This window comes from Glarea lozoyensis (assembly GCF_000409485.1).
Source record: "Glarea lozoyensis ATCC 20868 chromosome Unknown GLAREA11, whole genome shotgun sequence".
Taxonomy (NCBI): Eukaryota; Fungi; Ascomycota; class Leotiomycetes; order Helotiales; family Helotiaceae; genus Glarea; species Glarea lozoyensis.
The window spans coordinates 59,820-84,412 of NW_007360985.1; the positions used below are offsets into that span (position 1 = coordinate 59,820).

Consider the following 24,593-nt stretch of genomic DNA (forward strand, 5'->3'; position numbering starts at 1 on the left):
TTCCAATTTTTACTTCCACTTACATTCTCTTCCACCACATCTTTGAAACTAATACTGGTTATTATTTCAAACATCATTCCTTCTACATAATCTTCAATCCACTTTTCCAAAAAAAACTTCACCAAATAAACTTTTAGTTTCTTCAACTCCACACTTCAAAATGCCTTCCATCAGCACCATCCTCCTCTCCGCCTTCCTCGCCCTCAACCTCTCCCTCCCAGTCCTCGCCCAAGGAACCCAATTCATCACCGGCCCCTGCAACGTCGACGCCGACTGCGCCGCCGGCTGCTGCGGCTTCAACACCGGCAAATGCGCCGGTCCCGTCGTGGCACTCGGTCGTGACGGCGGCTGCGGGCGCGGCAACGCAGTCTCGAACAACAACGCCGCCGTGGCTCTCGGCTTCACCGGTGCTTTCACGCCTGTTTCAGCGGCCGGCGGTGCCGCTGCTCCTGTCGCTGCTCCGGCCGCGGCGCCAGCTGTCGCGGCGGGAACGCAGTTCATTACTGGACCTTGCACCAGCGATGCGGATTGCGCGGCTGGCTGCTGTGGGTTCAATACTGGGAAGTGCGCGGGCCCGATTATTGCGCAGGAGAGAGATGGAGGATGTGGACGTGGACAGGCTACTCCTAATGATAATGCGGCGCAGAAGTTGCGTGGTGCTAAGCGTGCTGCGAGGGGGTGGAACTTGTAGATTCTGAACCATCGATCTACAGAATATGAAAGAGTAATGGGATGACGGGATACATTCGTTTGGGACTTGTAATGAGGGGATAGGCAGGGCGAGGAGGAACATTCATTCGGATACGACGACGACTTTCTTTATCACACTCGCTTTTCGATATCACGCTCTAGAAAGACACTTCGACACACATTCTTTAGCCCGACCGGCACATCATTCTTTCACCACAGTCTTTATCCGATACAGTCTTTACCACTTACTTCTTTCACCATTCACCAACTCAATATTTCCAGCATTTTCACCAGCATATAGAAGAAGTTTTCTGAAAGTTTATCACATATTTCTCTAGTTTTTTTACACCACGATCGTTTTGGAGATATTTATATATATATGCATGTTCGAGCTTGTATATTAGAGGGATGACCGCGCTAGACGTGGGGGGATGGAATTTAATGTGGAGGGGGTTGGGGGGGAGTGGGATGGTGAGATGTTTGATTGCTCTGATCATGTTTTTTGTTTTTTGCGGGTGCGTTGTTTGTGTTTTTTGGGGGGGAGAGGAGGAGGAGGAGAGGAGAGGGTAGGGGAGAGGGGAGAAGAAGAGGGGGTGAGAGAGGGAAAGGGGAAGGGAGGAAAGGGGAGATAGAAAAGTTAACAAATGAAAATCGTGGAAGAGATTTCTGATGTGCTTTTGCGCGTGATTCGTTATTGTGAAGTGATATTCAGTAGAGTTTTACTTACCAAATACATAACATCCCTAATAACTTTCTTACAACGAGTATTACTTTCAAACAGCCTCTTCCTCCCTTATCGGATATTCTCATTTACCAATATCTTCTATGCCCTCCACTACCTAGCCGTACCTATAAACCGGCGCACGTTACAATCAGGGCACGGTCGTAGATTACCTAGGAGAATACTCTAGCGACGTTCTTGGTATTTCGTCAAGTGTATCTCGTGCAATCTATTTATCCCAAAAAAGTTCAAGAGCACGTAGGATCGCCGGCTTGTGGGGGGGATATTTCTGTAGAATCATTTCCCACGTTTCCAACACCCAGAACCGCCATCTCCGTGACTCACCCCTATTTCTCGCTTCGCCTGTCACATGTGCCGTCTCGATGACATATTGTGAATGGTTCTATGTAAACCGGAAGATGAAGAAGTTAGAGGACATTGTTGCTACGGATGGCGTGACGAAGGCTTAGCTAAGAGGATTCGGGGTGGGGACTTGGAGAGGCGAGAAGGTGAATTTGGGGGTGGGAGGGTTGTGTTGATTTCTTACCTTCTCCCCTGAAAGTACTGGACGAGTCCCTAGGACTCGACAGAACTTTGATTAACCTCCTCGAAGTACCACTGTATTTAGGGAGTGAGTTTAGGGGGGTTTTGGGAATTTGACAATTTAAGCGAACACCCCTTTAATCGTCATACAGGACTCCAAAAATCAAATTACCATCGTTGGGATAGTAAGTTGAATCATTCACTGAGTAATCTTGGATTGTTAATACTTTTGAATATTGAGGCTTTTGGCGGATGCTGGACTTTTGAGGGATGTGATGCGGTGTGATCATTGATGTGGGGTAAGAATTATTGTTGTGTAAGAAGAATTGATGGATTGTAAAAATTGAGTACCGTAATAAATAATCTATAACAAGAATTATTGATTATTCGCAACTGTTTCAACAAGTGATCGTGTATCCCTAATGTCTATGACTTTTCTAACACAGCCGAAATTCTTTAGAAGGTATCGGCTGTAAATATTAGTCTCTTGCAAGAATTATTGTATTAATTATTGTTGATTTACTATTAAACGAGGAATAGACAAAGCTGTAAATTCTGTTTGAAAACTTTCATACTCGTTAAAAGGTATATCGTTAAATTACACTGTTATTCTAGTGTTGTTTAAGATCGGGTTATTACTACGAGGAGATTGTTAAGATTAGTAGGATATTAGCATCTAACGAGAATTATACTTACACAAAAAATAATCTATATCAAGAGTTACTCAATTACAAGAATTAGTCTCTTACGAGAATTCCTCTATTATAAATGTTAATCTGTTACAAGAACTCTTCTACAAGCATTAATGCAATCCAAGAATTAATTAGTTGCAAGAAATACTCTGTCATAAGAATAGATCTCCTACAATACTTCCTGTATGAAAACGATTTATCTATAGCAAGAAATTCGTTCGAAAACCAAGTCACATTTGGCTTCTTATACTATTGACTAATTATTTTGTGCTTAATCCCTCGGGAATTTTAAAGCTATTTCTAAGAGAAGAAAAGATAGTAAAAGTTAATATATTAAGAACCTTAACATTTTTCAAAATTCGATTAAGGACAAGAATTAACTAACTCCAAGAATTGAGCAGCTGTTATAATAATGCCGGTTGAGTTAAAATGACATAATTAGATTTAAGCGACTAATTATAAAAATGTTTTATATTAACCACCTCTTATATCCATCTTAGTATCCCTAAGTGCTCTTATGTTACAATCCATCCTAATATTCAGAACGTCTCTCATGTTACAATCCATCCAAATATCACTTCCCAAACTCCTCGTAACAAATACCAAAACCGCCAAAAGACACGTTTATTTCCCAAAACGCCCTGTCTGATGATCACCATTCCAATTCCAGACTAGCTGGTTTGGAAATCCAAGTAACGTCAAGTACCAGACTTGAGACAGGCTCCTTCACATCCCAATCGGCCTACAAAAATATCCAAAACCATTAACTCCCAAAAGCTCTTAATATTCCTCTTAATTACTTGTACCCCCTCGTTTAACGAATCCTATTACCATTATGATCAAGCACAACCCCATGAGCGAACTGCGCGTGATGGATGGCATTCGGCAAGTTCGTAGACCAGTGGCCGCAAATCAGACATTGTCGGCGCTCCCCGTCACCGACGTTGGGGTGTTTGTTCATGATGTGCGCCCAGAGCTCGCCGTCGTTGGGGGGTTTTGCCGCGCACCAGTTGCAATTGGGCATTTTGGTTTGGGGGGTTGTGTGTGGTGTGTGGATGTATGTAAAATGTAAAGTGTAAAGTGGTTGTGTAGATGGAGAAGTTGATTTAGTTTGAGTTGAAAGGAAGATAGAAGGAAGTTGGAAATGGAGGTATAGAGCTTCTAATTTATAGGTTTTTGGGAGGGTGGTTTTGGGGTGCTTGTTTGGAGATGTGAATTTGAAGGTTGTTCGACAGGTCATGGGATGAGATGTTGAGTTTAATTAACTATTCGAGGTGAGTTTTTGGTGTAGGAAAGTGTATTTAAGAGGTCATGAGATGATGGGTTGAGTTTAATTAACTATTTAAGGTGAGGTTTTAGTGTTTGAAAGTGAATGTAAGATGTAAAAGGGTTAAACGTGTAGAGGACTCGACTTACTAGAAGGTTAGTCGGTTGCAAAGTAGTGATCTATACATTTGTGAAAAATAGTATTGCGACTAGTAATGTAATGCGGTGATACAAAGAATTCCCTGTATCATTAAGAAGTTTAAACGTAAAAAGTTTCATATCAACTATCTCATAGTACTCCATAGTTCTCTTATTGTTGTAATCTATCTAGTATCACTACTTGCAAATCTGATCCTAGTACATCTTGAAACCGCCAAAGAAATCTGCTTCCAAAAGAGCGTTGTTCGATCATCCCCAATATGCTTATAAGATCCCCAAAACTTGTCAAGTATGGGAGTTTCCAGATAGGCTTTCAAGCACGATCCATCCTTTTCCAAACCCGTCCCCAGTAAATATTAAAACCCTTAAGAGAAATCTACTTCCAAAAGAGTGTTTTTTGATTCTCCCCAATATACTTATAAAATCCCAAAAACTGTCAAATACGAGAGTAGCCAAATAGGCTCCCAAGCACGATCAATCCCTATCCCAACCCGTTAACAAAATATCCAAACCCATAAGTCCCTAAACGAAATCTCAAACTCCATAAATTCCGCTCCCAGAATACCCAGACCCGCCAAATACCTTACTCCCGCAGAGCCATTAGTTTTGAAGATTTCCTTATTTCAACCCCCAAGTGCCTATACTCAAAGCCTCGCTCAACCAATTCGTTTCCCCTCATAATCAATCTTAATACCATGCTCAAATTCGGCATGATACATAGCTTGAGGCATGTTTGGGGAAACATATCCGCATACGGTGCATTGTTTTTTCTCCTGGGCGCCGACCCCAGGATGTTCGCGAGAGACGTGGGCAAGGAGTGCCTCTTGGCTGGGGTAAGTGGTGCCTTTGAGTCCGACCGGGCACCAGTAGCATTTTGGCATGATGGTGGTGTTGAGGGCAGGTGAGTTGAAGTGTGAAGTGTGTAGTGTTGAAGTGTGTAGAATTACTGTAGTGTGAAGAACTTCAAGACCTTCTAAACGAGAGGATAATATGCAGAAGTGTTTATTTTGCTAACTAGAATTTTGGTTGTGTTTGGGAAGAAAGAAAGATAGGAAGGAAGGGCAGGTATGGGGGAATTTATAGATTTCTGGGAGACTGGTTGAAGTTATGTGTCTCTGGGTTTATGAATTTTTCTGTTGTTTGAATGTTAGTAGAAAAATGAAATGAGTGGATTTACCCATTCTGTATGAGTATTCTGTGTAGAATTGCAGGTATCTCTTGGTTTATGAATTTGTATTGTTTGAATGTTAGTGGAAGAATGACATGGGTGAGTTTATCCACTTCGTGTGAGTACTTGGTGTGAGGTCTGTGGGTTTGGGAACATATGTATTGTTTGAATGCTCGTGAAAGAATAGCATGAGTGGAATTATCCAATCCACGTGCGTTCTGTGGACAATGGCAGGATCCTTGAATCATTGTACTGTTTGACTGTTAGTGGCAGAGTGGGATGAGAGAATTTCTCCTTTCCATGTGAGTATTCTGTGTAGAATGTTGGGTGAATACAACGTGAAGTGTTACTTATAGACAACTCTCCCCGGAGGACTCCAATATGGTTGAATGGGAGCAGTCATGAAAGGGACAATAATTCCAATGTGTTAACGTGACAAAGAAGCTGTACACCAGTGCTATCAACTAGCGCCTCTCAATGAAGCAGAATCCCTCACCATGGGTCATTTCTCAGATCATTTTCCCTAATCATGAGATACCTTGATCATGATTCATCATTAATCGGGTGTCCTAGTGTCAATGAGTCTACTGGGTATTGAGAATCAGTTTCGAAAACAAAGATACTAGTAGATGAGTGATGCAAGTGGTCAATGTAAACATGAGATTCGGAATGTATTGGTAATGCCATCGATTATTCAACCTACTCTTTCAAAAGAGCAACCTCTTTCATACCATACTCCTTCCTTTTCTCCATCCACCATACCCATTCCATTCCCAACCCATCCTTCAACAAACATTCCAGTCAGACCCATCCTCTCCCTCAAAGAACACTCACCTATCGTGAAGGCAAAAGCTAACCCCATTCTCCTCGCACTGCTCCACGACACACTCATCCAAAACCAGCTTATCTCTATTAACAGGAATCCCACCACCCGTCTTATGGACCTCGCGGAAATGGCGGATGAGTGCCCAGTCATCTTGAAATCCGGCGCCGCAGATGTAGCAGAAGACTGTCATGTTGGTATTTTGATAAGATTGAAGTGGTTAAAATGTGGAAGTTAATTTACTGTTAGAGTTGAGATGTTGAGTTGAGTAGTATGTTAAAAATGTTGAGATGCTGGGAGTTTGCGCTGACGTTGTAGAAGTGAAAATGGAAGAAAGGGAGGGAGGGATTTGTAGGGGTTTGAAGAAAGGGGTGGGGAATCATGGAGGTGCGTTTGGAGAGAATAATTCACTGTGATTTCAAAGTTCTAGGACATGAGATGAATGTAGTTACTTGAAGTGATTTTTTGGTATTTTGATCGGAAACTCGAGACGAGATGAGAAGTTGTGATTGCCAAATGATTGAGGATGTGAGCACTTGACTTCAAGACTGGGGTATAAATGTTTAGATATAGTGAATCGAGTACATATTCTCACTTTCTGAAGTAAATTAAAAAAAAACAATAAAGTCTATCAAAAGTTTTGAGCAATAACATCTTTCTGATCCTCATTATTATGTCTAGCACGAGACACTCTCAGAATCGCTACACAATTAGAAAATACCAGAAATAAAACTAAAAAGAGACACCAAAAGTAATCAAAAGGACTAACCAGTCCAAGAAATGTCTCCAGCACAAACCCCCTATAGACCCTCGCTTAACCATCAAAAAACATCCGAATAAGCACTCAAAGCCACCTGACCCCCCAAATGCGCATACAGCACCCTCCCCCCTTTGATTTCTCCCCTTTTAACTAAATCCACTAACCCCGCCAGACTCTTCCCCTCATAAACCGGATCCGTGATAAACCCCTCCGTCTCCGCGCCAAACCTCATCGCCTGCACCGTCCCCTCCCCGGCAATCCCATACACACCATCATGATACCTCTCATCGAGCTCCACATCCGCTTCCGTTACATCCTGCTCGCTTAACCCAATTTTCGCCGCCGTGAACTTCGCAATGCGCAACACCTGCGCACGCGTCGCGGCTGGTTTGGCGGACGCGTCGATACCGATAATGCGCCGTTTCGGGCAGTTGTGTTTGAGCTCGAGCAGTTTAAAGCCTGCGATCATGCCCGCGAATGTGCTGCCCGTGACGGCGCACACGATGATCGTATCGAAAAAGACGTCGAGCGCGAGTTCCTGCTGTCGGACTTCGAAGGCCCAGCGTGCGAAGCCGAGACCGCCGAGGGGGTGGTCGGAGGCGCCGGCGGGGATGGGATAGGGTTTCCCGCCGGCGGCGAGGACGGAGTCGGTGAGAGATGCGAGTGTGGGTTTGTGTTCGATGCCGAAGGGGGAGGGGTCCAGGATGGGTGAGGCGCCCATGAGGCGGGTGAGTTGGATGTTGCCTACTTTTGAGTAGATGGGGTTGGTGATGTCTACCCAGTGTTCTTGGACGAGTTTGGCCTGGGTTGTGTTAGTGAGAGTTTGTGTATGGGGGAGAGGTTGTACTTTGAGGCCGAGTTTGGCAGCTATACCAGCTACTTGGCGGGTGTGGTTGGATTGTACTCCGCCGATGCTAACGAGAGTATCGCATCCTTGTTCGAGGGCTTCGGGGATGAGATATCTACAAAGTCAGTAAAGCTTTCAACAATCACTTAAATTGAATACTTACTCCAGCTTCCGTGTCTTATTCCCACCAAAAGCAATCCCAGAATTACAATCCTCTCGCTTAGCCCATATCTCAACCTTCCCCCCTAAAGCTTCTGAGATCCGTGGAAGTTGGTGGATAGGTGATGGTCCGAACAGGAAATCAGCTTTCGGGATACTTGCGAATGGTTCTGGAAGCTTTACTGGATCCATTGTGAAGTCTGGATTGATGTAGAGATAACGTTATAACTACGAGTGAAAGAAGGAAAGATATTTGATGTAAGATGTCTTTTTAAGCTTAAAATATAGGAGGACTTACCCGAAAGTAGCCGCTGGTTTCATATCGAGATAGCATGTAGTCCGACGTCGGTATTACTTTCTCTTGGGTGCATGCCATCAAAAGCGGGGTCTCACTATAAAGGCATGTCTTAAGATGACTATCAGCGAAAGTGGGATACCTCCATCCTCTCGCGTTACCGTGTCTGACATAGCCAGCCGATCATGCTGAGCAGCTATTGCAGGTTGTTGAATGTGTAGATGTTTTATTCAAGTCTAAAATATGTGCAATCGTCAGAGCAGCAAGTCGAAGCTTGCGGTAAGAGTATCAAACATTTACCATCACATCCATACTGCTTCATACAACCATATCCAACAACTCACCAGCAAAATCGCCTCACTTCTCATTTGGTCCCGCAATCAGCACCTTGATCCCCTTACCCTCCTTAACATCCTTGAACGCCTGTTCCGCATCCTCAAACTTGACCGTCCCCGTAATAAGCGCCTTAACATCCACCTTCCCACTAGCCACAAACTCCACAGCCAACTTGTAATCACCGCTCCCATACCTAAAACTGCCCTTGCAGGTAATCTCCTTTGTGCACAGCGCCATAATAGGGAAATTGATATCTGGTTTGCCCATACCGCCTTGCACATAGATGCCGCCGCGACGCACGACGTGGATCGATGTTTGGATTGAGGGTTCGGCGCCTGATGCGTCAATCACAGCATCAGCACCACCGACGAGGCCGGTTTCTTTTAGAAGACGTGCGGCGTTTTCTGTGGCGGCGACGCGTTCAGGTGTGAATGTGTGAGTGGCAGCGTACTTTGCAGCGAATTCTAAGCGCGAAGCTTGAATGTCAACGCTGACGATCTTGGATGCTCCGTATGCTTTTGCGACTGCGCAGCAGAGAAGTCCAACTGGACCTGCACCCATGACTACGACTGTTTGTCCAGGCTTGATCTCGGCTTGCTTGACGATATGGACGGCTACGGCGAGAGGTTCGACGAGCGCGCCTTCTTGCAGAGTAACGTGGTCTGGAAGTTTATAACAGAAATCCTCGGGCGATGACCAGAATCCTGTGAGTGTGCCGTCATATGGAGGTGTGGCTGCGAATCTCATGTCGTCGCAGAGATTATAATGGCCACTCAGACACGGCGTGCATCTTCTGCAGGGCGTTCCTGGTTCCAAAGCCACGCGGTCTCCCACCTTGACGCTCTTGACGGCATCTCCAACTTGTGTGACGGTTCCGGATGATTCATGACCTAGTACCATGGGGTTCTCGACGATGAAGTCGCCGATGCGACCTTCCACCCAGTAATGAACATCGCTTCCGCAGATTCCGGTGTAGTTTACTGCGACCAGTACATCGTGAGGGGAAGATAGGGTTGGTTTGGGCTTTTGTTCGAATTTGACATCGAATGGTTTGTTGAGAATGAAGGAAAGATTCTGGTGTAAAGAGTTAGTACTTTGACGATGATGCAACAGGATTAGGTTATACATGCGCTTTGTTCTGCCATTTTGTTTCGTATTGATGATTTGTCGCGGGCAAAAGTATGAGAGTATCCAAGTCGAGGAAAGGTATATGAAGAGAGCTTGAGAAAGGATTTAAAAAGTATTCTTCAGTCCCAAGGAGGAAAACTGTAGCTCCTCTTCCAGGAGCTCGTCACCCCCACCAAGCGATGCCCCGCAGTGGTTTTTGAACACACGATCTCCGCTATAAATCCCAAGCTCAGTTTGCATTTAACCTGATTTACCCGCCCCTATCAGATTCACGAACGCGCCGGTGCAAACCGAGGGGACGGTTGACAACAGCATCTCGGCCTGGAATAGTGATGTTTTGGACAGCATCTGGTCCAGAGAGGAGTGGGCGTAGAGCTAGGAAATGCGAAGTTTTCTGCCATCACGAGATGCGTTTATGCATTTCATTCTGGTGTTCTGAAGGGCAACGATGTAGCTATTCGGAAAGGATGAAGGCGATTGATTCTGTGGAACGTTTTGTTTTGTTTGCGATGCCGAGAAATTAGAGACGTGACTGTACGAGTACTCGGGGACGCGATCGCAGCGACCTTGCGGGCCGCACGACGCCGAGCATTCTCCCGACTGGTGTAACCTTAATCTGCACGTGATGGATGTTTGGCTTTCTACGAATTTTGCGACCCTTGCGATGGCGACTACATACATAAGGTACCTAGTTGATCAACTCCCTGTCCATCGAAAACATATACATAAGATACGTGGTCAGATGGTCCACTCCAAGCTCATAGCGCTGGTAGACAAGGAATGCTCATAGTTTCCACTATGGAGCTTCGAAGGTGTTCCTGCTTTCACGTCCACAGGGCCCGGACTTGACGAATACACCGAATCAATGACGATGCACATGATTATCTATCATCGGTTGTATGGCCTGGATAGAGCCCGAGGATTGCGAATTCTGTGAGTTGCGAGGGGTTATTCATGAAGAATTTACTTCCCATAGGGCCCGGGAGCCCGGAAATATATCCAGCTCTATGTGCAGATGAATTAGTATCATCTCCTTTGGGAGTCCAAAGATGCCGCCATATCTACATAGGTAGCTACAAGCCATCATGTTTTCCCATGCGGCCTGCTATTCCTCTTCCCAAGACAAGGAACATATCTGCCACCATCCGGACATTTACACTTGTCCTACCTATCGATAGCGATGTTGGAACCAGCGGTATTTGTCTTGCTCGAGCTTTGGTCCAGCAACTTTCCTTCTTCTACCTTCATTGTATTTTTGATAGTTGAATAGGGCTTGTTTGCTTGCACCACTGCTCGTTTGGGTGTACCGAATCCTTCTTCACCAACCAGCAAAGCCAATCAATCACGCGTATGATTGAGACTGAATAAGTTCTTGGTCTTTTGGCTGTGATTACTTGGTACTCTATCGTGAATCGGATCCGGCTCGTTGCTTACGACGCTAGTCTAGCTTGGCTAGCTCCATTCCAATATAAAGGGGTTCTGGGGTAAACCCATGTCACTCGGTAAGCTGATGATTGGACTGAATACACGTCTCATCCACGTTGGAAAGCCAAGCTTACAGCCACCCATCACTGCCGCCGAGGCAAACAACGACTTCATCTCCTCAACAAAAATCGAATCTTGCTTCATTCTATCCAAATCATCATCAACTGAAGCAGAGATATCGAGTCCATCGTCAACCATGGCGAACCTGAAAACCGCATTTCTCGAGGCGCGAATGACCAAAAAGCCTCCTTTTACGGTTGAGGTTGCAAACAGCCCTTCGGTGCCTGGTGAAACCATACCACGAAGAAGTGTCCGGTCACCAGAAAAGCTTCTCACATCACCAGATGATGCAAACATCGCAACTGTCTTTGATATCGTGAAAGAGAGCGCCAGAAAATATGGAGACCTCAGAGCTGTTGGGTCAAGGAAACTGATCAAGACACATCACGAGACCAAGAAAGTAAAGAAGGTCGTGGATGGCAAAGTGCAAGAGGTTGATAAAAATTGGACGTACTTTGAACTCAGCGGGTATACCTATCTCAACTTCAAGGAGTATGAGACTTTGGTGTTGCAACTGGGAAGCGGATTGAGGAAATTGGGACTGCAGCCTCATGAAAGGGTGCATTTGTTTGCTTCTACTAGGTAAGCCCTGTTTCCTACGCTCGGGACTCCGAGATGGAACGTCCAGTGACCAACCTGAACGCGGTTCGTGATGTCAAGATTCCCAGCCCGGGGTTTGTGATACTGGTCAAACTCTGATATTCCCGTCGAAACTTACGCATATCTTACTGACAATATTTGTAGCGCACATTGGCTGTCTATGGCTCACGGAGCGATGTCACAATCGATGGCTATTGTGACAGCTTACGACACGCTGGGCGAGGAAGGACTCCGTACCTCTCTGGTTGCAACCAAAGCCAAGGCCATCTATCTTGAGCCACGTCTTATCAAAATGTTCATTAAGACTCTAGATCATGCCAAGGACATTGAGTACATCATTTACAACACAGATTCTGAGACTGAAATTGACGAAGCTGATCTGGAGACATTGAGGAAGTCACATGAGCATCTGACTGTATTGAGCTATGAAGATCTGAGGCAGACCGGAGCTGTTGATCTAGTCGCGCCTACACCACCAAAACCCGAAGACCTTGCATGTATTATGTATACTTCGGGTTCTGGTGGACCACCTAAAGGAGTGGAGCTGACACATAGTAATGTCGTGGCAGCCGGTAAGTCATCACTGACAAGGTTATGTACTTTGTGATGCTAATACCGTGGACAGTTGCTGGTGCAGATAGCTCGGTAGGCGACTATCTTGGAGCGGGCGATACTCTTCTTACCTACCTGCCACTCGCGCACATATTTGAATTCGTTTTCGAAAATGCCTGTCTCTTTTGGGGTGGAACTATGGGATACGGCTCAATCAGAACCCTCTCTCAAGCCAACTGCCGCAATTGCAAAGGAGATATTGAAGAATTACAGCCAACTTTGCTCGTGGGAATTCCAGCTGTCTGGGAACAGGTCAAGAAAGGAATCGAGGCTAAAGTGGCGGCTGGTAGCCCGCTTACCAAAAAGATCTTTTGGGGGGCTTATGCTATGAAGAAGTAAGTGATTCTCAGATCTCACTTCTATAAGCCTAGCAGATGCTAACCATCATAGATTTCTCATGGCGAAGGGCCTTCCTGGCTCCGCCTTCTTGGATATTCTCGTCTTCAACAAAGTCAAGGCTGCAACAGGTGGACGTCTTCGATTTTGTATGAACGGTGCAGCGCAGGTAGCCAGAGAAACTCAGCTTTTCATCTCGCTTGCAATAGCACCAATGATCAACGGCTACGGCATGACCGAAACCTCTGCGTAAATACTCCCCACATCCATATCCATATCCATCCTCGCTAACTATTTTCAGCATGGGCGCCCTCTGCAACCCTGGCGCCTGGACAGTCGACGCCCACGGCGACATCCCAGCCACAGTCGAGATCAAACTCGTAGATTTCCCCGACGCAGGATACTTCTCGACTAACACCCCACGTCCTCAGGGCGAAATCTGGATTCGCGGCCCTAGCGTCACGCAAAGATATTACCAGGATGAAGAACAGACTAAAGACGCCTTTGAAGATGGTTGGTTCAAGACGGGTGATATTGGGGAGTGGGACGAGAATGGCCATATTAAGATTATTGATCGGAAGAAGAATTTGGTGAAGACGCTTAATGGGGAGTATATTGCTCTTGAGAAGGTAAAGCCCTCACCACTCAAATCGCTGAGATCACAACTGATATTTGACCAGCTCGAGTCCGTCTACCGCTCCGCCACCGTAGTAGCGAATCTCTGCGTCTACGCATCCATCACCGAGACAAACCCAATCGTCATCATCGTCCCCGCTGAACCAGCATTAATCAAACTCGCCGAATCCATTGGTGTTGAGGGCCATGGAATCGGTGATCTCGTCCATGATCCCAAGATCCAGACGGAAGTCCTAAAGCAAGTCCAGGCTATTGGTCGGAAAGCTGGATTGGCGAGTATGGAAATCGTCACTGGTGTGGTGCTTGCTGATGAGGAGTGGACGCCTGTTAATGTAAGTCATATCCAGGAAGGGATATGGGTGCAATGCTGACTTGTGTAGGGTCTGGTGACGCCGACCAATAAATTGAATCGTAGAGGTTTGGTCGAGAAGTACAAGACTGAGATTGAAGCCGCTTACGAGGCAGGCAAAGGGAGATAATTGATTTAACTAGCTGAGGAGAGGCGAGAAGGATACCCTGTATTCTAGTGGCGTTGGATAGGGAGCGAGTTTGTTCAATTTCCTATGCCTGGCTTTCAAATCTATTTTTACTAATAACATTAAATTGTTTTTCCAACCAGAATTTCAATTTTATTTCTGTTTACTGGCAATTCTTACCATTCAGATCTATTTTTACTTATTGACATTTATCATTACATAATTACAAACACTGCTTATCTACACAATTCTCCCTAGCTAAACAACCCTCAACATACTCCCCCTCAACCCCCTACTCTCTACACTCGTCGCCTTCCCATCCACCCCCATCACAAACGCAAACTCATCCGCCGCCACCCCGCCAATAATCGGCGAATCCCCCGTCGCCCACGTCGAACAAGTCAAGATCCCCGTCCCCTGATTCTCGCCATTATTCTCAATCGCCGCGCGCCACGCCTCTTTTCTCCCGCCGACCGAATTCGTAAGTCCAGTCGGGTAAAGCGTCATACTGATACTGCTTGCCGGTAAATTCCCGCGTAGCAGGCCGAAAATACCGAACATATCCGTGCCGTTGCTGATGAGCGATGTGACTACGAGACCTAAACTCCCTGGGTTCGTGACGAGCGTGATACTTGAATTCAGAGTCTCGCTACGGTATGTACCAGCGTACTTCTCATTTGCCTCAATTCTCGCGGCTTCTTCGACTGAGGGGAGTACAAGCTCGTTGACAAGCGTTCGCACGGCATGGTTCAGCACACTTGGTTTACCAGGCGCATCAGCGATGATAATCGAGTATCCAACATCCCAATCCGGAATCACCGCAAATGAAGCGTGATACGACCCCAAATCCCCAGATTTCCCATAAATATCTACGACCTTCTCCTGTGGCGCGGGGAGACTAATCCGTTCAATTTCCCACGGCGCGCCGACAGAGAACCGCAGGTCCGCTGTATGCGTCAACGGCTTCATCCAGCGCCTCGTCATCGGCGCGGGAATCAGCTTCGAGCTTAAGATGGAGCGGCCGATGACAGCGAGGTCGTTTGCCGTCGAGTAGAAGCCGCCGGCGGGGTTGTAGTCATTTCCTGGGAGTCCCCATGCGGTGGACGGGTCTGGGGAGGGGATGACGCCACGGGGGACGGAGAGGGGGAGTTGGTAGGAGGTGCCGGTTAGGTTTAGGGGGGTAATGAGGGAGCGGGTGAGGAGGGTGGTGAAGGGGGTTGAGGTTATGTTTTCCAGGGCGTAGCCGAGAAGTTGGAAGGCTGTGTTGGAGTAGATGGGGGTTGTGGAGGGGGCGAAGACGGGGTGGCGTTGGTGGGTTAGGGTGAGGAAGAATTCTGGGGGTGTTAGTTGGGGGTGGTTCCAAGGGTAGTATTTTGTTGCTGGTGGTTTGTAGGTATATCGAGTGTTGAGGGAGGTGAGAAACTGACCTTCTCGAGTGCAAAATCCTGGTTGAGCACAAATAACGAAATCCGAAGCATTCAACTGCGGAATCCCACTCCCAGCCGGGAATTTCCCAAGAACCGACAGCAAATCCCCAGTATCTACTCCTATTAGCTCTCCTCATAACAGCTCACTAAACATCAACTTACAATCCCTCGCAATCCCACCCATCTGACTCGCCAAATTCCCAACAGTAACCGCCCTCCAATCCACCACATCCGCCGCATTCGCAGCAGCATCCTGCACCTGTACAACCTCCGCGAGCTCAGGAACAAAATCCGTAATCGGATGATTGAAATATCTATCCCCCGCTTCAATCAAGAACACATAAACCGTGAGCAGTTTCGACACACTGCCGATCCTGAAAATGCTGTCCGCGTCAACGACATGCGTGCCATTTGAAGTGAGGAGTGTAGGTGCGCTGTATTGGTAGTTGTAGAGGGAGGTGTTGGTGTGTGTTGAGAAGATGTTGACGGAGAGGGATGTGGTGTTGGGGAAGAATTGGGCGGTTTGGAGACCGGATTTTAGGGTGCTGGTTAGGTTTGTGAGGGCGGTTTGAAAGATTGTGCTATTTTGGAGGGATTTGGGAGATGGGAAGTCGGGGCCGAGGAAGGGACATTGTTTGATCGCTGTGGTGAGTTGTGGTGTTAGTATGAGTGAGCACAAAACTCGCTTAGCGACGAGGAACTTCATTGTTGCGTGACTGGGAGAAATTATCAGGAGGATGAGAGTAAGTAAAATCCACGATGATTATCTTTCGAATAGAATGTAACTTTGGGCTTTCATCTCATATTAATACAAAATACCTCTCGTAACTCAATTCTATCAATGAAACTCCGCCTCGCTAAACGTCATTGAGCCTCAATTGTATGTGTGGCACGTCGTACGCCGCACGCTACCAACGATACGACGCGACCACTAAGAACTTTGACATAAGGAAGCGAGGCACAGTCATCCGAATGGAGACTTTTACCCCATGTTTCCTGGAGCTGGTCTCTCTCCTCCTTACTTGATCGATCATTATGTTGCCGACAGATGTTGTTTCCTTTGGGTATTCGCGCCAAGCAGGCGCAATGCACATCCTTGTGCCAGCATTGACAACACAATTTAGTGGCTTTCGGATGGTGGTTTTGGGAATTTGGAAGAAGTTTTTCTTGAATCTCTTGAGAGAGGCTAAAATTACCTAAGAAGTGTAAAGTTGTGGACGTGTACCTCGTCCAAATGCAGTAGACGGTCGAAAACACCATTTTCTTCACCCAAAGATTACACAAGTTTACACACGTTTTAAACTTGCAGGTGGCAGACGGATGGAACTCGAGATGTTCCCTTCCGCTATGATTCGCTAACCCTTCAGCCACATTTACAATGTCTGCCTGCCATTGATCGACGCTAGACCCTGTGAACCCTAAGATTTGATGACTGAAATTGCCTTACGACCAAGCAGACCCATGAAAGTATTCAGCTGCTGCACACGTAGAGATCCGCTCGTAGCTATATACTTGACTAAGCAACAGATCACCGCACGTAAGTTTTGTGAACAAGCAACTCAAGCGATTCCGAACCCGAGCCAGTAGAGTTGGAATACTAGGTTCAACGAATTACGCGAAAACAAAAGTGCAAAAACGAGACTTCATGTCCTGGTTGAAAGTTGGGTTAATTAAAGTCTTCCTCAACTTTTAACGTGTGTCTACAAAATAATTGAGTTCTTTGTCTTAAAGATAATGGGGTGTTGCATCGGTAACTGGTTCAACACAATTAATTATTGCAATTACGAGGTACTCAAACTACTCAAACAACTTATGAGTTAGTCGAATATTAGTTAAGTTGGGTTTAACTTGAATAATAGACGCGACTCAACTCAACTCAACTGATTTTACACTACTATTAATAATTTCACAAAAATGATAACTTACCATTGACGGAATCAAGTAATGTCATTTTAGCTCACGGTTATTAGTCGTCTGTTCTTCACTTTTCATCAGTTGTGTCACAATTCAAGCTTCAATATATCTTGACCCGTTGCTGAGGCAAACTCCTATCATCCCTTCCACCCTGTCCCAAACATCGGCTCGCACGAAGAGAGATTTTTCCTTGCCGGGCATTAGGAATTCAATCGTCTTCTCCATATAGTGCTTGACTAGGGTCGTGGCTACAACTCGCGCCCTGTATTTGCAAACAACGTATGACTTAGAAGTAAACGTAAACTAAACAAACATCGCTCATTCCTACGAACTTCAATGTCCACGCTCTTGATGTAAACAAGCAGCCACGTTTTCAATATCCCTGATCAAGTTTGTAGATACCGTTCATAAAGATGGTGCAACTGTGCATCATCTGGAATCTGGCGTGATTTGGGGTTCTAGTAAGAGCTGTATTGCGGAAGTTAGGTTGGACTACTAAGCGTGCATAGCGAGAAGCAGATTGTGGTGCGAGGTCTGTTCGAAGTTCTTAACATAAAGATTCTTCTATTCAATCACAGATAGACGTATGTTCCTTACAAAATCCTATTATATTTCCACAGACTCAGACGCTCTATACATAATGTTGAATAAGTACCGCGCCCAGCTCCCTCCCATCTACCCTTCTCTCATATCTCCCACACCACCCAACCCTTTTTCGCCTCCCCTAAATAGGTCTCACAAACTCAATACTCCCCGCTCCATTCGGAGAAATACAAGTCCCCTGCGCAAGCGTCGGCCCATCCCCCTTACAATCCCCCGTGGTTTTCGCTACACCGAATCAGCCCTCAAACTTACTCACCCTAGATTACAACTTACAAACAAAATAAGCACCCGCAGCGCCATCACCAGTGACTAAATACAACGCGCCTGTTTTGCCATCGACGCCGTGGCAGGAACCCTCGGAGGGAGAGGCGTGGAAGAGGATGTTTCGGTCGTTGTTGCTAGGGGTGTGAGTTATGGGGGGTGAGGGGGGGAGAGAGAGTTACCAGTCATCGATGGTGGCGTATTGATTGAGTTTGGAGTTCTTTTGGGGGGCGGCGAGGGTGAGAGAGGTGAGGAGAGCAACGAGGACGGTGGATGTGAACTGCATGTTGATGGTTTTGGGGTGCAAAGACGGGTAGGTTGTATTGGTAGGAGTAAGGTGGATGGTGATTGAGGAGGTGAAGGGTGAAGAGGAAGTTGTTAGAAGGGGGAAATGGCTGGTCTTATATAGCGGAGAAACTGTCAAGAGATGTGTAGAGACTCATTAGAAATGACGAGGCCTCGTCACCTAGTCGTCTGAATATACCTCAACTAGCATCAGTACGTGAGATAAATTTGTTCTGCTGATCTCAATGTCCATACGAACATGCAAATAGGCGTAACTCCTTCATTCTCGGCCTAATTAATTTTGATCGTCTGGACAGAATCACTTGAAAACATCGTCTCGGGTACAATTCCATGTCTACTTTTGAGTCAAACTCCCAGTATTCGACGCGTCAATATAGCTGGTGAGATTAAATCCTAGCCATCATGTCACACACTAGAGGCACAAGATTTGTTCAACCAGGGGAGTCGTGTTTGAGTAGTATTGACATGACATAAAGTTCAGAGTTGTGGTATGTTTTATGGCTGATCATGTAAGCAAGGGCGGGTTTCATAGGGTCCTGTGAGAAAAAGAATCATCATCTTAAACTAATTGAGTGCTCCGTCTTTGGCTCAGAAGATTGCAACCGAACCCTTCAATAAACAGAGATACGCAAGTGTGTATTCATGAAGAATTTGAACGTATACGGAGTGGCTCTTTGTACCGTGAACTATATTTATAATCTGATGATCAGACAAGACGAGTACAATTAGGGACCCTGAGCTGGACAAAGAATGTTTCTCGTTCATTACCCTTAGGAGCTTCCGGATGTAGGTACCGAGACAAATGACGATTAGGCTTGTGGTTTCTAGACCATCAGCATGCGGCCGCCCACCACAAGGGTAGGGGAATACCCAGGAAGTAGTACAACAGGAAAGTAATATGCAGATCTTATCCTACTGCCGGAAGACCAGGAGATCAGATGCGGCCGACAGCCAGAATAAATTGATGTCAAAAGAAACTGGTAGAAAATTACCAGGCTAGCTGAGATGAAGCATAAAGCATGAATTGGAGAGCGGTGGCTATGAGGTATGGCGTACAACCCCATTGAGGAACTGGAAGATGATTCGTATGGGGAGAAAAATGTAATATCGTTCCCCCAAAGCTTATGCCATAAACGAGAAGCTTGACATGAAATCCAAGCTCTCGCTTAAGGTCGACCAGTGTTAAAGGGGTAACGACGATCATCAGAGTAAGCTTAGATCGTGTAATCCGGAGACACGAACTTACCATAAAGATTAAACAACGCCTCTAAAAGGTTAAAAAGGTTCATCCGAATGCCAGGGGTGATGTAAAGACTGGAAATGCAAGACAATGGGAATGATTCATGTTCTCATGTTAGCAAAAGCCGGCTCAGATTTACAAGCAGATCAAAATGCCTGCCTTGCCAAATGTACAGTCATTTCACTCTGATATACATTGGATATAGATCTGCATCGACAGGCACTGGAGAAGCGTAAATGGAGGATACTGCTGAAACGACACCGCAGCGATGCCATCATCACATGATGCGATAAGATGGCACAGTTGCGGCTCATCACTCGTCTTGACTATTCGAGTAGTGATGCCCACCTCGCTGGCGTCACCCACGTTTAGAAAAGCCAGAGTCACATATTCAAAGCCAGCATCGAAGTACAGCAGTACGTGCAAAATTCGGTTGGTAATAATCAGTAGAAAGTTTATAAATCATTAGATCCTGAAGCCAAGGTGTACGCGCTCACATATTTCTACCTATGCTTAGGGTTACCTTGATATGGCGCAGCTGTCGAGGTCTTCGTCAAGCTTTCTGGACCCATCTCTGGAGGGGAACTCCAGCGCTGGAACCTCATGCCTTTGATTCCCGAAGGCACATGGGCTGTAGTCCCTAGCCAATGAACAAAAAGTCAGACCATTGACTTTGATCTTTTACTCGACCTTGTTGCTGCTTACTGTGCATCTTTGAAAGTGCTCAATATGGGAAATCGAATGAGCCCGATCTAAGGGTATTTTCTATGGGTAACTTACCAACTCGGTTCGAAGCGTTCCCATTTCTTGAAGCATATCACTACTTGTGTCACGGAAGTATACCTTTGGGACATCGGATAAGTAAGTAATCGTACTAATAACCCCAAATGTTAATAATCATTCTTTTGAGTGTACATGAGACCTTCGTCTGCTATTCGTGCTTCGACGCTACTGATTGGTTCGTACCGAGTAGGAAAAGATGCACAAAAGACTTGAGTAAAGAGCTAGAGAATTGACACTCCCCTGCTAGCTGGAACTTTAGTACGCTAGAAATGTTATTACTTTGCTTCGAATCGACAGTAATTGAGCGATGGACGAAGAGTTATGATGATGTTCGAATTTCCTCAACTTCTGATGTCGTCAACTTCTTATGTCGACAAGACGTGGATCACGCCGTCATGAAAGCATTTTTCACCGGCTTCAATCGCTCATTCTTGATCGATTGAGTCCCGGTAGTCGGACCTGGAATTCCTCGTTTCGTCAACCAGTTCAAAGGCAATGAGCTCATGGGCAGATACGTGGATGACCACATAAGTTGTTTGTCCAACGAGACTGGAAAGCATCGATTTTTTCAATTTCTTAGGATACTCCAGGTAGCCGGTTGTTAATCGTATTCCGTGGGTGTCATTCCGTCTCACTTGAGAGCGTTTGAACAGACTCCAGAATTTCTGTCCGTAGCCAGCTTTTCCAGTATTCAAAGTCGATGAACCTGGGTTAGATGAAGACCAAGTCCGAGTCCATACGATACATATCTCGACTGAGCGGTGCGGCTGATTGAGTGTCTCTGGATTATATTGACGTTTTCCCTCGAGATTGAGTGATAGTTGGGCTTCCAAGGTGGTGTTTCCAAATCTAACATTGGGGGTACCGAAAAGTTTCTGTCCAGAAACCACTGTCCACAACGCTCTCTTCCCGGCGTTCAGACAATCTGCCAGGACATATGGTGAAGCTGCGTCGCTTCATCGCTTTTTGCTACATTTCACAGAACTCGCTGGTTTCCAGAGTTTACCTGCGCACCAAAATCCGGCATAGGATAGAAAGGTAAGCAGCTAGGCCTGATAGTGCATGTTCTGGTCAATGCAGCCGCCGTAGATCTCAGAGTCGTGCTTATTTTTCAGACCTGTAAGATCCATCGGATGAGATATACTTTCCTAGTTTAACATCACATGCCGAACTTCCCTTAGAGTTCTGTGAGATGGATCGACGATTTTAGCTGCATGAGGGTTACCGATTGCAATGGTTTTAACTGGCATGTTGTAGAATTTTCTTAATATATCAGAAAGAGGTGCGGTCTCTTGGACATCATAGTATAGATGGAGATAAAACGAGACTTCGAGAAGTGTAACGGGGAAGAGCAAGTGCAACAGCAACTTCTGACGACGAGAATACGAAATGCGGGGAGCGCTAGAGTGGATTAGTCAAAGCGGACATAAGCAGGGTTTGTCAGGCTTTGATTCGCTCGACGGCGACTTAAACATTCCGGCATGCAGCTGTGCTCTGCTTGGCAAAAACATGTGAATTTGGCAGATGACCCTAAGAGGTCGTTTGCAGGCGGTTGAGGAGGGGGCACGTATTCTCATTCACTCGTTTTGAGGTTCAAGTGCTTTTTGTATATCTTATACTCTACATTCTTCAATTCCCTGTTTCGGTTTCTCCTTCACTCTCTTGTGGTAGAGTCGTTTAAGCTACAAGTCGAGCTCATCAATTGTCGTCAGAAACTGTTGAACGGAGCTGAGTATGTACCGCCTACTCCACCCACGTCAGCTATGACTGAGAAGCTAATCAGAGATTAGGAGCTGGTAGGAGAAGGATCGAAAAAAGCAATATACCTAGAATCGTACGGCCCTATTCCTTACGAGTATTTCTACATCATCGACCGAACGACCCGAGACGAACCACCACTCAACACTTTGAATTCGAATACAATCACCTATAACGAACTACCTCCATCACACCTCCAAGCTGTCCCCATCATGTCTGCAGATGGCCAGAGCCCGAAAATCTACAGACCGAAACCTCGACGACCATTCGATCACAATGCCGCACCTCATCAACCACCAAGTCCACTCCTCCCCCATGACCAAGCAGACGAAACGCCATCTCGAACTCACTCCGTATTGAATCTCACATCTTCGACGCTACTTGGCATATACTCCCCAACAGGCTACGACCGTGACAATACCGAACCATCCACACCATGGGGGACAGGCGCGGAAACCCCATATAATGAGTCCCCACGGCCTTCCATGTCTCGAACATTGTCAATACCTCGTCCAGTGCCAGTACCATCTACGAGTTCAAGGTTGTTTTCCACGGCCTGGAGGACCATTTTATTATTCGGCATAGGCATGGGCTATGGAGGTCTCGTACGACATCTACACGATGACAGGAAACTGGCTGCGTTTCAGGTGGAAGGAATCATAAAACCAAGGGATGACTGGACATATCTCGTATTCTGGGGGGTTGCTGGAGTAGCATTGGGGAGTCTGTTACCTTATATCGATACGCTGATGTACCCACCGACATCAGAGAGAGTAGACTCGGGCAGTGTCTCGAAGAGGCGACTCTCAGGCCCCGTGGACGACGAGAACCTCGATTCCAGCGGCCTCCTAGGCGCAGATTGGACACCAGCCATCCGAAGCGTCGGCGCCTTCGTCGGTATAGCTTACGCGATTGTAATTCTCCCCGCCCAATCTCTGACCAAAAGCTAACATCCACAGCGCAAACTCCCCTGGGCCTCATCCCTCCAAGCCTCCCTAACACTCTTCCTCGTCAACCCCGTCCTCTGGTACCTAATCGACCGGTCCGTCCCCGGCTTCGTCCTCTCCTCTGCCGTCGGCGCAGCCGGCACAGCGTTGCTCCTCGCCTCGAACCCGGATATGATGCCTTCGCCCGCCACTTACGGACGTACATCCAACAACTCCCTCTCCCACACTGAGATCCTGGGCGAACTGCAGGTTATGGGTGTGGAAGTGGGGGATTATGTTAGTAGAGAGAGTATTGAGGGTGGTATTTGGATTCTGAGTGTGTTGTTCTGTAGTTGTGTGTGTTTTGGGAATATTGGGCGGAGACTTGCGTTGAGTGGGGTAGGGGTACGGGTGTAGGGGGGAGGGGAAATTGTAAATTCAAATGGGTTTTGTAGGACGAAAAAAAGGGAATTGGACACACTTGAGGTATTCAATTGTATGATTTTCGGGCTTTCTCGGATTGGGATGGAAAAGGTTGGTCGATTTTGCATTGGTTGGATATACCAAAAGGGGGATGAGGGGACTTTGCATTGCTAAACAGGATATAACCTTAAAAACGACTGCCGCTCGAAAACAATCGATTGTTTTAGCTCATGCATCTCGAATAAACTGGTCATGGAGCAAGATATCAGACACTCCACTGACCAGATTTCCATGTTTTGGGTACATGAGATCACATGCCCTCGTAACAGAAATAAGCCTGTTCGAAAGCAAACGAGCTAATCCATGTCGCCGCTTCAAGTTTTTAATTTTCTTTCACGCTTATACCTCTCACTATTGCGTGAGCGATCTAGGTTAAATGAGAACGATACGTGTTTTCTACGCATGAGACTTCGGTTCTCTGCTAAATCACAACACAGATCCACGTCATCTTTTCAAAATACCTTCGGGTTCTTGTTTTTCATGTCGTACTTCTTTAACTCCTCCTTGCCAAATCATCTTCACTGTTTCATTCCATCCTTGCGTCTTCAGACCGCTCTTCCCGCTTAGGAAACAGCTCTTTTCATATCCCCAAGACATCCATCTTCTCCCTCTATTGAATTTCACGCGTTGTAATATACACGCTACACAAATACCACAATCCCATTGTCTTCCCACTACAAAACTACCATTTCCCTCCCACCAAGAACATCCCGCCCTTATACTCTAGAACACAAAGCATACCAGAAATCTCCCACCGCTGTCTTCCCCACCGCTTCCCCAGTCCTCTTCCCGGTCCAGAATCAGAAGTCCGCACAACCCTCATTGTTCTCCCAGGAGACCCGCAACCTTACTTTATGAGATCAAATTAGCTATGATACGGACTTCATCTACGAATGCAAGTGGAAACCTGTGGAAAGCACTGATAATATATGAATACGCACGACTCGTTCTCCCGCTTCACAAGCTCGCTCGTGATTCGTCTGTGTATAGGGAAAGAGGTAGTGGGGATGTAGTAGATTTTCATTATATCTAGATTCAAAATGGGAAGAATAGCATAAAAAGTATGAGATTTGAATATAGGGAAATCCGGGTTCATTGGC

At 46.2% G+C, this 24,593-nt stretch overlaps 7 protein-coding genes across 7 annotated transcripts; 3 read left to right on the forward strand and 4 right to left on the reverse strand.

The window, feature by feature from the left end:
- Nucleotides 1-160: 160 nt before the first annotated feature.
- GLAREA_10935 (uncharacterized protein) lies at nt 161-691 on the forward strand (the record flags this gene model as incomplete). Its single annotated transcript, XM_008079126.1, has 1 exon — nt 161-691. One exon carries the CDS (start codon nt 161-163, stop codon nt 689-691), a length of 531 nt encoding a protein of 176 aa, XP_008077317.1.
- Nucleotides 692-6,883: 6,192 nt separating this feature from the next.
- On the reverse strand, nt 6,884-8,020 carry GLAREA_10936 (Tryptophan synthase beta subunit-like PLP-dependent enzyme; the record flags this gene model as incomplete). Its single annotated transcript, XM_008079127.1, has 3 exons — nt 6,884-7,624; nt 7,670-7,784; nt 7,833-8,020. The coding sequence occupies 3 exons, from the start codon at nt 8,018-8,020 to the stop codon at nt 6,884-6,886; spliced, it is 1,044 nt and encodes a 347-aa protein (XP_008077318.1).
- Nucleotides 8,021-8,480: 460 nt separating this feature from the next.
- Nucleotides 8,481-9,587, reverse strand: GLAREA_10937 (GroES-like protein; the record flags this gene model as incomplete). The annotated part of the gene is made up of 1 exon (XM_008079128.1): nt 8,481-9,587. One exon carries the CDS (start codon nt 9,585-9,587, stop codon nt 8,481-8,483), a length of 1,107 nt encoding a protein of 368 aa, XP_008077319.1.
- Nucleotides 9,588-11,079: 1,492 nt separating this feature from the next.
- On the forward strand, nt 11,080-13,795 carry GLAREA_10938 (Acetyl-CoA synthetase-like protein; the record flags this gene model as incomplete). Its single annotated transcript, XM_008079129.1, has 7 exons — nt 11,080-11,714; nt 11,877-12,304; nt 12,358-12,679; nt 12,735-12,929; nt 12,982-13,309; nt 13,361-13,648; nt 13,697-13,795. 7 exons carry the CDS (start codon nt 11,080-11,082, stop codon nt 13,793-13,795), a joined length of 2,295 nt encoding a protein of 764 aa, XP_008077320.1.
- Nucleotides 13,796-14,050: 255 nt separating this feature from the next.
- On the reverse strand, nt 14,051-15,925 carry GLAREA_10939 (beta-lactamase/transpeptidase-like protein; the record flags this gene model as incomplete). Its single annotated transcript, XM_008079130.1, has 2 exons — nt 14,051-15,333; nt 15,382-15,925. The coding sequence occupies 2 exons, from the start codon at nt 15,923-15,925 to the stop codon at nt 14,051-14,053; spliced, it is 1,827 nt and encodes a 608-aa protein (XP_008077321.1).
- Nucleotides 15,926-17,857: 1,932 nt separating this feature from the next.
- Nucleotides 17,858-18,283, reverse strand: GLAREA_10940 (uncharacterized protein; the record flags this gene model as incomplete). The annotated part of the gene is made up of 3 exons (XM_008079131.1): nt 17,858-17,961; nt 18,010-18,134; nt 18,180-18,283. 3 exons carry the CDS (start codon nt 18,281-18,283, stop codon nt 17,858-17,860), a joined length of 333 nt encoding a protein of 110 aa, XP_008077322.1.
- Nucleotides 18,284-22,296: 4,013 nt separating this feature from the next.
- On the forward strand, nt 22,297-23,427 carry GLAREA_10941 (uncharacterized protein; the record flags this gene model as incomplete). Its single annotated transcript, XM_008079132.1, has 2 exons — nt 22,297-22,998; nt 23,044-23,427. The coding sequence occupies 2 exons, from the start codon at nt 22,297-22,299 to the stop codon at nt 23,425-23,427; spliced, it is 1,086 nt and encodes a 361-aa protein (XP_008077323.1).
- Nucleotides 23,428-24,593: the final 1,166 nt, after the last annotated feature.